Raw genomic sequence first — 15,037 nt, forward strand, 5'->3', positions numbered from 1 at the left:
ACGACTACATCTACAATTATCTGCCATTCCTTTTCCTGAGACAAAGTGATGCCACAAGAAGAAGGAAAGGAATTCTATTTTAGAGATAGTGCAAACAAATATCACAATTTTAAAATAAATGAATGAAAGTACATCAGGATGATTTCCAATCACACATTAAAGCTAGAAAAATAGTGATGAAGTCTTCACTGCATTTTCTGTTTTTATCAGTTCAACATTTAATTGCTTTGCTTTATCCAAATGTTCCTCGATGATTTTGTTTGTATTTATTCTGTTGCCATACTTTACAGTTGATATGTTAGCATTATAGTTAGTCATAGTTATAGTCATACAGTGTGAAAAAAGCCCCTTCGGCCCAACTTGCCCACGCCAACCAAAATACCTACACTGATCTCACCTGCCTGTGTTTGCATTTCCTTCTCACCCTTTCCTATCCATGTATCTGTCCAATTGTCTTTTAAAAGTTGTGATTGTATCTGCCTCAACTACCTCCTCTGGCAGCTCATTCCATTTACCCACCACCACTTGTGTAAAAAAGTTGCCCCTCAGGTTCCTATTAAACCTTTCCCCCCCTCATCTTAAACCTATGTCATTTGGTTCTTGATTCCCGTACTCTGGGTAAAAGATGGTGCATTTACCCCATCTTTTCCCCATATGATCTTATACAACCAGAGCTTCGGGTGGCGCCAGCAATGGCTGCCTCGCCAACAGTCTGTCTGTCCTTTCTTTCTTTTGTGTTTTAATAGTATGTGTTAAATGTATGTTTTTAGTGATCTTTAGCTTGTTTTATGTGGAGGGTTGGGGGAAACCTTTTCTAATCTCTTACCTCGAAGGAGATGCGATTTTTTTCCGTATCATATCTCCATCCGCACTGCAGTCTAACATTGAGGAGTTGGTGGCCTTTGCTGGAGACCGATTTTGAGAGCTCCACCGCAGTCGCCTGCGGACTTACCATCACGGAGCCCGTGATCCCTTTGCCAGGGCACCAACCATGGGTGCTTGCAGACAACATCACGGAGCTTGCGGTCTCTGGTTAGAAACCGACTTCGGGAACTCCAAGCCGCAGGAGCTTCAACTGCCCCGACGCGGGAGTTTCGATCGCCCCGACGCGGGAGTTTCGATCCCCCCGACGCGGGGGCTTCGACTGCCCCGGCTGCGGGAGAATAAAGAGGAAGAAGATTTGACTTTTATGCCTTCCATCACAGTGAGGATATAGCTCAGCCCCTGACAATATCCTTGCAAATCTTCTCCGCACCCTTTCCAGCTTAACAACATTTTTCCTATAACAGAGTGATCAAAACAATAACAGGGTGACCAAAACACAGTCATAGATCTATCTGCTAAGTAACAAAATATACCACCAAAGACTCTTTTTCCCTGGTTGGATTAACTTGTTGCATCTAATGCTGTGAGTTTTACAACCTGCCAAATATATATTCAGAAGTAATTTGAAGGTAGCATCAGAGAAACAATATCCAGAATTTATAATTTAATTGGTACAAGGGATATTTAAAACTAGAGAGTATGAGTTTAAAGTGAGGAGTAAGAGAGTTAGAGCAGATATAAAGAGATTTTTTTTCCATGTGGAGAATGGTTGGAATCTGGAAGGCACTGCCTGAAGCGATGGTGGAGGCAGAGACTCTCACAGTGTTTTACCAAGTTTTTGAAAGACCACTTGTATCACCAAGGCAAATAAGGTCAAGGACCAAGTTTTGATTAATGGGATCTGTGGAGTTAGGTTCTGGATGGAGTGATGAATTGGTCTGTTTCTGTGCTGTGTGACTCTGCCTCTATCATTCTATGATAGTGCTGTATGGCACAATGGATAAACAACTTTGCTTAAATGTCATGATTGTTTACACAAGTTTATGGTTGCACTGCAGTGATCAAGTGCATTATAAAGGTTTTACTTAAGTTGCAAAGCTCATACTGAGGAAAGGATATTCGCTTATACAAACTATCTGCTTCTGTTTTTTTCTCTTTCTCTCTCCCTCTCCCCCTCTCTCTCTTTCTTTCTCCTCTCTCTCTCTCTGTCATTCCCTGTCTGTCTGTCTGTCAGTTCTCTAGCTCTCAGTCTCTCCTCTCAGTCAATCCCTCTGACTCTCTGTCTTTTTTTCTATTTGTCTGTGCCTCTCTTTCTGATTCTCTCCCTGTCTAACTCTCTCTGTCTCTCTCTCTCTGTTACCATCTCTCACTTTCTCTCAATTCCGTTCATTCTCTTACATCCTCTCCCTTCCTCTCTCTCCCTCTCACTTAATTGGCTTTCAGTAAGTATCGATCCAGTTTCTTCAGTAGGTTTCAATTAACCTGTGATGTACTCTATTTCTGGATGTGGAAGCAATCTGCTGTAGGTGAAGTGCGACTCATCCAGCGTTCTTGTCTCTTCCTCCAGGCAGGGGAATGGTGTCCAACCACGCTCACTGTGGTCCAGTCAGATTTCTCACCATGGCCACTGCCACTACCACAATAATGAATAAAATCCCGTCACTGCCAATCCTGCCTTTGCCACTGGAAGGGAAGAGTGGAGAAAGGTCTGGCTGTGGTGAGATGCAAGCAGAATGGTTTGACACGGCTAACAAGGACAGGGGGCTTTGGCTTGGAGACTCCACAGCACCCACTGCACGGCACAGCAACCTGTCTTCATCTACAGAGTCTCCAAGCTGGTCCCACCAATCCAGTGCACAGGAGTACGGACCTGAGGACACTGCACTCTATGAGCTCATGAATGACTCCAGTCTCTCAAGCAAAAGTAAATGCCTCGACAATGAGAGGTTAAAGAAGACGAAGATTACTTCCGTTTTGGTCATCTCCGGTGGTCAGGGGGACAAACGGCTCAACAAGAAGTCCAAGCAACGGCAAGACGAAACCATTTCCACCGTCATGATTTGGCAAATTCCATTGTTAAACGTGTGACAAGTTAGGGGCACAGTCAGTCTCTTATCCTGAGATCCCCAGTCCTGTCGGAGGGGATGGATATTGTAAAATTATGCATAAATGATCTTCCAATTTTTGAATGGTGCTCATATCATGTCAAGTTGACCACCCAGCAATGGTTGGTCATGTTCAAGAATTCGTAAGGTGTAAATCTGCCTTTGAACAACTTCAAGAGTCAAGAGTGTTTTATTGTCATATGTCCTGAAACAGAACAATGAAATTCTTAGTTGCAGCGACACAACAGATATGTAAACATAGTACATATTCTTATTTTAACGAATCAGAAAGTTTTAATACTTTTGTTATCGATTTTTTAAATGCAATTCCATGGGCTATTCCTCAGAGGTCTGTTCTGTTCTGGAGAAGATCACCTGGGGGCTGATATTTCCAAGGATATTTTCTTAAAGTGTCAACTATGATCAGGCTTAATACTGATTCATAGACCACCTAATCATTCATTGAAAAGTTTGTGGTCGATTTTTAAAAATCAAATTTCTGGGACCTTTAAATCAATAAGTGAAATCTGCCAACTGCAAAACACATAACACCCAGGAAGTATATGGAAATTTGAAAAGTTTCAGATTCATTTGTTTTCCAGAGTAAATCAGACTGTTGCAAAAATTATATGGCTGAGTAAACTATTAAAATGTACATGTTTTAAAAAGGGTTGTTAAAATTTAAAATCTGATTGGAGCAGCTAATTAATTTTTGTAAAACAATTATTTTTTTAAACACCTTATCTGATGCACCTTCTGACCAATACAGTAAAATGTACAGTTATTTTGACATTAGGTTGCCTTGCAATCATCATCAGAACTAGTGCATTTAACATTGATAATTAATTATTAGTGAGAGATGCTCATTGCTAACAGTAGTTTTATTTCCAGTTACGTCCTTTTGCACAGACTATTATTAAATATTTAGTTATTTACAATTAGTTTGACATTTTGTTGATGTTTAAAAAATGGACAGATTCATTTGCAATTCTATTTTGTGTGTTCATGGGCAATCCTAAAATTATTACCCAATGTGAATGCTATACATTAATACAAACTTTTAATGTAGATTTTTGGGGTTTACATGAACATTGGGGAATTGAAAATGTTCCAGTCCAGGTAGTGCAATTTTAGTACAACTCTTGGCATGGTCTGAGACATGAATTATTTCTCAAGCATCTAACTTTCCCAATCTTTCCATGTAAAGTCTCTTCAATGCTTGTGTCTAATTTAACTTGCTGCTTAAGTAAAATGTCAGATGAAAGCGAACCAATTAAAACGCTAATGGTTAGTTGGTATCTGGAATAGTAAGCGTGATGGGATTTCACATGCTGGTGAATTTACTGCAAACTTCCAGCTCCTGTTTCATTTCCCATTTCAAATATCCAGCAGTCAGGTTTCTTTTTCACCTTTCATATTAGTAAATCGCTATATTGTAATGTTGTCACGCTGATATCAATGTTTCTGACATGGATTCAAATTCAAGTGGCATCCATAAAGTGGATTGGTGCAGTGCTGAGATTACACTTCTACATTACGTTTGTTGCACAACATTGCAAAGTTGGTTTATTCTGGTAAGCATTCTTAATTGTTCACAAGTTACTAACATTTCACCATGCTGTCATTTTGTTTTTATTTATGTATTAAAGCACAATTTTGTATAGTTAAATGTTATGTTTTAGCTGGTTTGAGTGGAATGGTGATGCTTCACATTCTGTGGTTGCGTTGTTCTGTTTGTGATATCTGTGGCAGAACATTTTGTATTGCAATTACTTGGCACAGTTCATCACTGATTCCTGAAGCTGCTTGTGGTATCATCAGACTTGCTCACTCCAAAACCCAGTTCTGATACTGTTGAGTTACAGCAGGTAGGGAGCATGAAAGAAGGATTTATTTTAGTATTTTCATTTCATAGTGAAGAACCAGACACATAACTAAGAAATGACCGCTCAAATTTGGAAATTGAACTTGGACAGGGATGGGTTCTGGAATGATAAAGTAAGTGAAAGCATCAAGGTATTTCAAGTTGATTTATTTACTGCTGGTCGGTGTTTCATTAATCAATGCTACTTTTGGAACTTGAGCATCTCCAAGCCAAATACCTGATGAACTCTTGCCTGTAGAGTTTGCACACTGCGGCACAGTGGTGCAGCAGTAGAGTTGCTGCCTTACAACGCCAGAGACCCTGGTTCGATCCTGACTACGGCTGCTGTCTGTACAGAGATTGTACGTTATCCCTATGACCGCATGGATTTTCTTCAGGTGCTCCGGTTTCCTCCCACATTCCAAAGACAAGCAGATTTGTAAGTTAATTGGCATCTGTAAATTGTCCCTCGTGTGTACGATAGAACTAGTGTGAACAGATTGGTCAATGTGGATTCGGTGGGTGCAATGGCCTGTTTTCACGCCATATCTCTAAAAAAATAAGTATTTTGCACTCTCACCTTCCATGTAGGTAAAGTTTTGGGCACACATTCGCAAGGTGCAAGATTTTATTGATCCAGATATTTGGCGAGTTTTGCTGATAACCTAATTAAAATCAGAAAAAGACACAAGGTGCTCGAGTAACTCAGCAGGTAAGGCAGCATCTCAGGAGAACACAGACAGGCGTCGTTTCAGGTCGGGTGAATCTGAAGAAGAGTCCCGACCCAAAATGTCGCCTATCCATGTTCACCTAAGGTGCTGCCTGACTTGCTGAGCTATTCCAGCACTCTGTCTTTTTTTTTGGTAAACCAGCATCTGCAGTTCCTTGTTCCTAATTAAAACCAAGTTGTTTCACATCTATTGCAGAATGCCAATTGCTGTCCAATCAAGGTGATCTAGGACTGCGCAGCATTAACTGAGAGGTAATTTGGAGCTGGTTATGGACAGTGCCTGGAGCATAGGGCAAACTAGTCTCGGAGGGAGATTCAGCTTATTAAATCAGGATTGTTGGGCTAGTTCCAATCTATCATCTACCATCCAGATATTTGCCATCTCAACATGGAAAAGATCCCTTTTACCTGTTCCCACCATTCCAACATTTATCATCAGGGAGAACTGTTCATAATCAGGCATTGGGCGCTGTGTGGCATTAGAAGAATGTAGCGGTTTGTAGTGGGTGCAGCAGAGTTTACCTGGATTAGGGGGTATTAGCTACAGGGAGAGGTTGTACAAACTTGAATTGTTTTTTCTGGAATGTCAGAGATTGAAGGGAGACCTGATAGGTACATAAAATTGTGAGGGCGATACACAAGGTAGACAGTCAGAATCTTTATCCCCGGGTGAAAATGTTAAAGACTAGAGGGCGTAGCTATAAGGTCAGGCAGAGAAAGTTTGCAAGAAATGTGCTGAGTAAGTTTTTATATGCAGGGTGCTGGAGCATGCTACCAGGGGTGGTGGTGAATAAGGATACGATGGTAATGTTTAGGAGGGTGTTAGATAGGCACATGGATATGTAGGGCATGGAGAGATACGGTTCACGTACAGGCAAAGGAGATTAGTGTAACTCGGCATCATGTTCGCCACAGACATCATGGGCCGAAGGGAATGCTCTTGTGCTGTATTGCTCCATGCTCAATAAGAACATAAGATTTTACCAGCAATAATTGGGTAATAGGGATGATTAATGTGAGTTACACTGGTTGTTGCTGTGTCACTGGTCACTGCTTCAAGGCCAGGGAAACTGAAGAGTCATAGGTTAATGTGTGTATGTGGCACGGTGGCGCAGCGGTAGAGTTGCTGCTTTACAGCGAATGCAGCGCCGGAGACTCAGGTTCGATCCTGACTACGGGTGCTGCACTGTAAGGAGTTTGTACATTCTCCCCGTGACCTGCGTGGGTTTCCTCCGAGATCTTCGGTTTCCTCCCACACTCCAAAGACGTACAGGTATGTAGGTTAATTGGCTGGGTAAATGTAAAAATTGTCCCTAGTGGGTGTAGGATAGTGTTAGTGTGCGGGGATCGCTGGGCGACACGGACTTGGTGGGCCGAAAAGGCCTGTTTCCGGCTGTATGTATATGATATGATATGATATGATGTGTGCCCGTGTGTGTGTGTGCGTACCCGTGTCGATGTGCGTGTGTGTGTGCCAACCTCTACCTAAGGGGTTATAGGGAGACGGCAGGAGAATGGGGTTGAGAGGGAAAGACAGATAGATCAGCCATGATTGAATGTTGGAATAGACTGGATGGGCTGAATGGCCTAATTCTGCTCCTATCACTTATGAATTTTCCCACTCATGATATTAGCTATCTGCTCCCAAACCTCACTCTCATTCACATGTCCCATTGTGACATTGCAGAGTGGGTCCAATCACTGCCCATAAACCTGTAAAATTGAACCAGGGGTTGAATTTATTCTGTTCTCTCAAATTACATTGAAATACTCTGGAACCTAAACTTTACACTTATTACAATTCTATGTTGCACCCACATAAGAAATTTGGAGAGAATTGTTAAGGTTATTTTGTTTTTATTTTAAGTAGCTTAGTTTTTGTGTAAATCATAACCTCTAATGTTTGAAATATTCAGAACGACAGGCATCCTGTGATTATCCATGTTTATTTATGTTTCTCTATCAGACCCTTCTTTGTACAGACATGGCCTTAGATTGTTGCAGTAAGTAGTGGTGCTTGTTTACTCATGAATTGATTTGTTTAAGGAAGGTGTCTGAATGGTCAGAATTTTCACGGAGCAATGTTTTTCATTCTATAATCATAGGCTCGAAGCAGTTTTAATAGTTATTTTAGTATAGGCAGCACCAACTATCAGCGAAGCTGCACACAAACTGTTCTCTGTAAACAACACGACCAAAGACTAAGACTTTGTTCATCTGCAAGGTCTGTGATTGATTGTTTTATGATGTGGCGATTTGAAAGCTTTAAAATTACTCCAATCAACACCATTGCCTGAATGGAATTATTTGAAGGAACCCACATAACTTGAAGATAAAGAATAGGTGAAGTTTTGGGTTGGAACCCTTCTTCAAACTATCAATCCAATATTTCTTTAATTGTCCACCCCCCACTCCCAGCCCCCTAGCAGCCATATTTTACTCCCCTTCCCCTCCTGGCTCCATCCTCCTCCTGTCTGCACATTTCACCCATTGACTTAACCCCCACCTCTCCAATCTAGTTTTGGTTCCCTTCATCTCTCCCCTAATGGTTTCCATTGTCACCTTCCTTATCCAATTCCAGCTCTGGAAACCTCCGTGTTCCTGCTTATCACCCTCCAGCAGCTGCCTCCACCTTCACCCCACCATCCACACCCCCATCCCTCCCACCTAACACCAACTGCCTTTCCTTTGCCTTCCCCCCCACCTATCGCTCAGCTGCCTCTGTCTCTCAACTCCATCCCCTCCCCTTCCACACCTGCCTCAATGCACCTATCATCCTTCACCACCACCATCACCCCTTGGTCCACCATTCACCTACTGGCCCCTGTATCCGCCTCTCCTCATTATACCAGCTCTCATCACCCTCCACTCATAGCCCTGATACAGCATCTCGACCCAAAACATGGACGATTTCCCCTCCTCTGCCCCACCCCACAGATGCTGTTCGACCAGTTGAGTTCCTCCAGCATATCGTTGGTACAAAGAACTGGAGATACGGGTTCATACCAAAGATAGACACAAAGTGCTGCAGTAATTCAGTGGGTCAGGCAGCATCTCTGGAGAACATGGATAGGTGACCTTTCGGGTCGGGACACTTCTTCAGATTGAAGTCTCACATAAACATCACCTGTGCCTTTTCTCCAGAGTTGCTGCCTGACCTGCCGAGTTACTCCAACGTTTTGTGTCGATCCTCCAGACCATTGTTTGCTGCTCCAGATTTCTCACCGCTTGGTTCAGTAAGTTCCCCTGTTTTCATCTAATTTGGACTTAATGAAACGTATCTCATTTTAAAAAAGGTAAAATGCTAGGAATACCGAGCAACATATCTGGAGAGAAACATAACTTGTACCTCAGGTGATACGAAAGGTACAAGACTTTAACGAAAATTGTTTACTCTCTTTCTCCTTCCACAGCTGCTGCCTGAGCATTTCCAACATTTTCTATTTTTATTTTAATTTCCAGCATCTGCAGTTTTTTTTCTTTGTACTTATGTAATATGTAACATAAGCATATGTGCTCATGTTTATGTAATACTTTGTGGTGAGGCATGATGAATTGACAACCCATTTTGTCTTTCAATTCTTACTTTCTTTGACTTTCATTCATATACTGTTAATTGTATTTTAAGATCGTCTAATTTCAATATCAATTTTCAAAAGGTATTAATACAAATTGTCGCCAATGTTATTCTCAAAGTATATTGGAATTGCATGATAATTTTTGGTAATCTCAGCAAGTTAACAATGTTAACAAATCTGCAATTTTTGTGCGCAAAGGATATATGGTAAATTTGTGCGATGTTGCAATGTTGTTCAGCGTTTGGGGTAAAGTCACACTTTCAGGTCAGAATGTAACTTGATATTGCTAACAGTGCGCCAAATTTTAACAGTGTATTGAGAATGTGGCCTCAACTTGTAAAACAGAAAGTTTCACCACAAACGTTTTGAAATACTTCAATCTGCTTAAAACAGCCATAGCTTAGATTTCCCAATCGTGTTTTTAACTGCCATCTGTGATCAATTTAAAATAAATACCTACCACCGGCACGAACGACACTCAGCTCATCTACGCTCATCCATGTAATATGACCACTAAATACTTACTTACAGTGTATCGTGCCTGAACATTTTTGGGTCTGAATTTATTGTATAAATCAAAAACAAATCTAACTGGAACCATTGCAACAATTGAAATTTCATAAGTGCTTGTAGAGTCATAGTATAGCACAGAAACAAGCCCTTCAGCACACCTGGTCCATACCAACTGTTTTGCCCATCTACAATAATGTCATTTACTTACATTAGGACCGTATTCTTTGTCGCCTTGCCTATCCAAGTACCTGACTAATGCTTCTTATTTTAAAACTTCCTCTCGCCTTCACCCCATGCCCTCTTGTTTTTGATACCCCTACCATGGTGAAAAGATTCTGACTCCTATGAGTGCCCCTAATGATTTCATATATCTCTATCAGGTCACCCCTTGGCCTCCTTTGTTTCAGGGTTTCAGGGAAAAGAAGCCCAATCTATCCATTCGCTCCCCATAGACAAAGTCTCCAAATCCAAGCTACATCCAAGTAAATCACCTCTGCTCCCTCTTAATTTGTATACAAGTGTTTCAGTACTTAATCTGAAAGTGTTCTCTTATGCATAATACTTGAATTTCTTTTTTAATGTAATTAATAATTGTCATGTTTAAGTGGCACAAGGAATTAAATATATTATACAGCAGGGAAGAAATATGACCTTTGCAGGTCATTATAACTAAATATTAGATCGGTCATATAACCGATGTGTTATAGCCATTCTAATGCTATTGACCAAAATCAATCTCCACTCCAACCTACTTGAAATTCATGTTCATAAGTTCTAGGAACAGAATTAAGCCATTCGGCCCATCAAGTCTACTCCGCCATTCAATCATGGCTGATCTATCTTTACCTCTCAACCCCATTCTCCGGCCTTCTCCCCATAACCCCTGACACCCTTACAAATCAAGAATTTGTCAATCTCTGCCTTAAAAATATCCATTGACTTGGTCTCCACAGCCGTCTGTGGCAATGAATTCCACAAATTGACCACCTTCTGACTAAAGAAATTCCTCCTTATCCTTCTTTGCTTTGTTTAGTCGTTGTAAATGATTATGTTATTGTCTCCCAGAGAAAGATTGGCATGGGTTCTTTGTTTTTGGGCAATTGTAACATCGGGGTGGGAGGGTGGTGCAGCCGTCGAGTTGCTGCATTACAACGCTAGAGATCCGGGTTCGTTCCTGACTATGGGTGCTGTCTGTGTGGAGTTTACACGTTCTCCTCTTGACCGCATGAGTTTTCTCCAAGTGCCCCGGTTTCCTCCCACATCCCAAAGACATACATGTTTGTTGGTTAATTGGCTTTGGGATTTTTTTTAAAATTATCCCTGGTGTGTAGGATAGTGCTAGTGTAAGGGGAGATCGCTGGTCGGCGCAGACCCGGTGGGCCGAAGGGCCTGTTTCCGCGCTGTATCTCTAAACTAAACTAAATCTGCTTTTCTTCAAGTGGAAGGTAATTTCTGTGCACATTGGAAGGGTACTGAACTAGGTTGTAGTCTGAAGTAGACTGTTCGGATGTTTTCAACCAAATGAATAGATTGACTTATTGACATTATCAACTTGGAGTTTGGATCTGTTGGATTTTTATATCTTGTATATCTAATATGTGTTCTTTGTATATTCCAGTTTCTGGATTATTGATTAATATACAAAATAGTAATTTGTTCTTGTAATAACTAAACTCTGTCATGTTACAAGATCTATGTTTACATATTTTACAGTAAAATCTTATTCAACTTTATTAATTGATGTAATGATGCACCAATTCTATGTATGGAAGCTTTTTTAATTTTATTGTTTGCGATGATCATTTTTCGATGACGATTTTATTGCATGCAATTTTAATTTAATGTTCCAATTTGAACAGAATTGTGCAGACTCAAAGCTCAAACCGAACACACCAGTAACACTTCTAGGTCATTGGATGTCCCTTAACGTTGCTACACATTTGGTCCAGACCGTCCAGAATATGAAATTCAGGTCTGAAATTTTTTTAAGTGTTAGAAATACCCAGAATGTTAGGTAGCATCTGTGAAGGGTGAAACTGAGATTACACGTCAGGTCTGAAGCAGGGTCCAGACCAAAAAAGTCATCTATCCATGTTCTCCAGAGATGCTGCCTGACCAGCTGAGTTACTCCAGTACTTTGTGTCTATTAATGCTTCAGGTCATTAGCCTACTTTGAAGATGTTTTCCTCCTCTCTCTGATGGCAGTTAGGTGAGACCATCACAGACTGCTCCTCCTCAGTAATTCCTGCTGCTCTCCTGCTCTTCGAGCATGTACTGACCTGGACTCACTACCACAGCCACGTGTGTTTCCTCAGCGCTTGCTTGCTTGCTCGGTGTGGCGCAGCGGTAGAGTTGTTGCCTCACAGTGCCAGTGACCCGGCCAGAAATCCTGACCACGGGTGATGTTTGCACGGAGTTTGTACATTCTCTTCATTACCGCATGGGTTATCTGCGGGTGCTCCGGTTTCCTCCCACATTCCAGACGTACAGGTTTGTAGGTTAATTGGCTTCAATAAGGATTGTTAATTGTCCCTAGTATGCAGGATAATGCAAGTGTATGGGGAACGCTGGTTGTCGCAGACTTGGTGGGTTGAAGGGCCTATTTCCTCGCTGCATTTCTAATCTAAACCAAACTAAACACCATTTTCCATCTATCACTTGCCAGGCTTTCCTGCTCCCACTTCTCTTTCAGCTTTCTCCTCTCCCACCACTATCAATCTGAAGAAGGGACCCGACCCGAAAAGTGAACAATCCAGGTTCTCCAGAGATGTTGACTGACCCGCTGAGTTACTCCAGCACTTGGTGTCTTTTTTTGTAAACCAGCATCTGCAGTTCCTTGTGCTTCAATCTTCACTCTGTACTGGGTTGGAGATGAGACAAATTCTGAGAGGAAGTGGGAGGGAGATTGATACTGTCAGGTTGGATTCACTATTTTAGAACATCTGTACATCTTCACAGAACAAAAATTGGCTGCTGTACCTCAACACACTAATTAACAAATTCATATCCATGTAAACGTTGAAAAAGCATCTGTGTTTATTTAAATTCACTTTGTTTCAATTTACAAAAATACTGAACAAATTCTGTTCTTAATCCAGTTAAGATGTTGGCACTGAATGTAATTTGCACATTGATGATCCATTGAGTCGGTCAGTGATAGTTCTCAACATTGGCCACAGTCCTGGAGTCTAAGAGCAATAGCCACTCATCAAATGCTGAATTCTCAGATGATATGTTACATCAATACGAGGTAAATAACGAAATTTAAAGATAGACATGATGAAACGAGTATAGTATGTGTAAACTTATTTAGAGTCAAGTCAAGGGTGTGTTATTGCCATATTGTCATGTGTAGGGTTGCGCAGTGGTAGAGTTGCTGCCTTCCAGATGTCTGAGATGTGGGTTCAATCCTGACTACGGGTGCTATCTATATGGAGTTTGTACGTTCTCCCTGTGACCCTGTGGATTTTCTTCGGGTGCTCTGGTTTCCTTCCACATACCAAAGACATGCAAGTTTGTAAGTTAATTGGCTTTGATAAAAAATTGTGAATTATTCCTAGTGTGTAGGATAGTGCTAGTATATGGGGTAATCGCAGGGCGGCAAAGACTCGGTGGGTTGAAGGGCTTGCTTCCACACTGAATCTCTAAAGTCTAAAGTAATGTCCCGAAATGGAACAATGAAAAACCGGCTAACTTTTTAAGGCAGCACCTCCCATAGATCCTTTCAATGGGAAGTCAGTACCTGGACTGGTACATACAGGTTCTCCCTAATATTCAAGCAACTTTATTCCTCAGACCTTTTTTCCCTGTCTTCGCTGATAATACAATCTATATACTAAAACTCCCGTTTGTTTGTTTGTTCCTGAACTACAGCCAAAACGGTACACGATAACGTGACAATTTTAGGCCCACCTTACTCACCGTCGTCCCTTTGGTGCTAATGGAAGAAGTTTCATTGAAATCGGTGTTATAATTTTAGTTATTCACATTTTAAAGTTTAAATCTATCTCCTAGGCAGGGAGGGAGGGGGGAGGAGGGAGGTTGAGGGGGATGGAGGGGGGAAGGAGGAGGGGAGAGGGAGGGGGGGTGGAGGGAGGGAAGGGGGGGATTAGGGGAGGGAGGAGGAGGGGGGAAGGAGAGGGTGCTGCACCAATGCAGGAGAGGTTTGGGCCCAACGGTCCACTTGGTCTAGATACAAATAAAGACTATTACTTCTCATGTGAAAAGTAGTTAACTCTGGAGCTGGTGTTCAAGTAACACTGCGTGTGACATTTCCCATGGCCAAGTTTCCAATGAGCTCACCCAATAGAACTGATTGCCTCACCTATTTATGCGTACCACAATATTACGGTCAGAATAAAAATAACATAAGCAAACTCTTCCAGCCCCACCACAAACCACTGACTCATTGACAACTATATTTTCTCTGTTTCTCAATAGACAATAGGTGCGGGAGTAGGCCATTCGGCCCTTCGAGCCAGCACCACCATTCAATGTGATCATGGCTGATCATTCTCAATCAGTACCCAGTTCCTGCCTTCTCCCCATACCCCCTGACTCCGCTATCCTTAAGAGCTCTATCTAGCTCTCTCTTGAAAACATTCAGAGAACTGGCCTCCACTGCCTTCTGAGGCAGAGAATTCCACAGATTTACCAACCTGATTTTCCCAGTCTACCTGCATGTTGAAATCTCCCATAACCACCGTAGCATTACATTTTCGACATGCCAATTTTAGCTCTTGATTCAACTTGCACCCTACGTCGAGGCCACTGTTTGGGGGCCTGTAGATAACTCCCATTAGGGTCTTTTTACCCTTACAATTTCTCATTTCTATCCATACTGATTCTACATCTCCTGATTCTATGTCACCCCTTGCAAGGGAGTGAATATCATTCCTTACCAACAGAGCGACCCCACCCCCTCTGCCAACCTGTCTGTCTTTTCGTAGGTTGTATACCCCTGAATATTCAGTTCCTAGCCCTGGTCCTCTTGTAGCCATGTCTCTGTGATTCCCACAACATCATACTTGCCAATGTCTAACTGAGCCTCAAGCTCATCCACTTTATTTTTTATACTTTGCGCATTTAAATACAACACTTTAACTTCGGTATTCACCTCCCCTCTCACACCGATCACCATTGGCCATGACCTTACTCTCTTATCCCATCTAGAACTTCCCTTCCCATTTAATCGAGAGTCCTTTGCAATTTCTCCTGTATTCACTTCCCCTTTAACTCCATCTTCATATTCCCAATTTGTCAACCCCACTACTTAGTTTAAACCCACACGTGTCACACTAACAAACCTGCCTGCCAGAATGTTGGTCCCCCTGCTGTTAAGGTGTAGCCCGTCTCTTTTGTACAGGTCACCCCTACCCCAGAAGAGATCCCAGTGGTCTAGAAATCTAAATCACTGCTCCCT

At 41.8% G+C, this 15,037-nt stretch overlaps 1 protein-coding gene across 1 annotated transcript in view; it reads left to right on the plus strand.

The window, feature by feature from the left end:
- arhgef10 (Rho guanine nucleotide exchange factor (GEF) 10) overlaps window positions 1-3,813 on the plus strand; it is a 242,475-nt gene extending 238,662 nt beyond the window's left edge. The window contains exon 30 of the mRNA XM_078399996.1: window positions 2,393-3,813. Within this exon, the coding sequence (XP_078256122.1) occupies window positions 2,393-2,913 (521 nt within the window). The 3' untranslated portion in view covers window positions 2,914-3,813. The remainder of the gene's footprint in view (window positions 1-2,392) is intronic.
- Window positions 3,814-15,037: the final 11,224 nt, after the last annotated feature.

Source organism: Rhinoraja longicauda, chromosome 5 (assembly GCF_053455715.1).
Source record: "Rhinoraja longicauda isolate Sanriku21f chromosome 5, sRhiLon1.1, whole genome shotgun sequence".
Taxonomy (NCBI): Eukaryota; Metazoa; Chordata; class Chondrichthyes; order Rajiformes; family Arhynchobatidae; genus Rhinoraja; species Rhinoraja longicauda.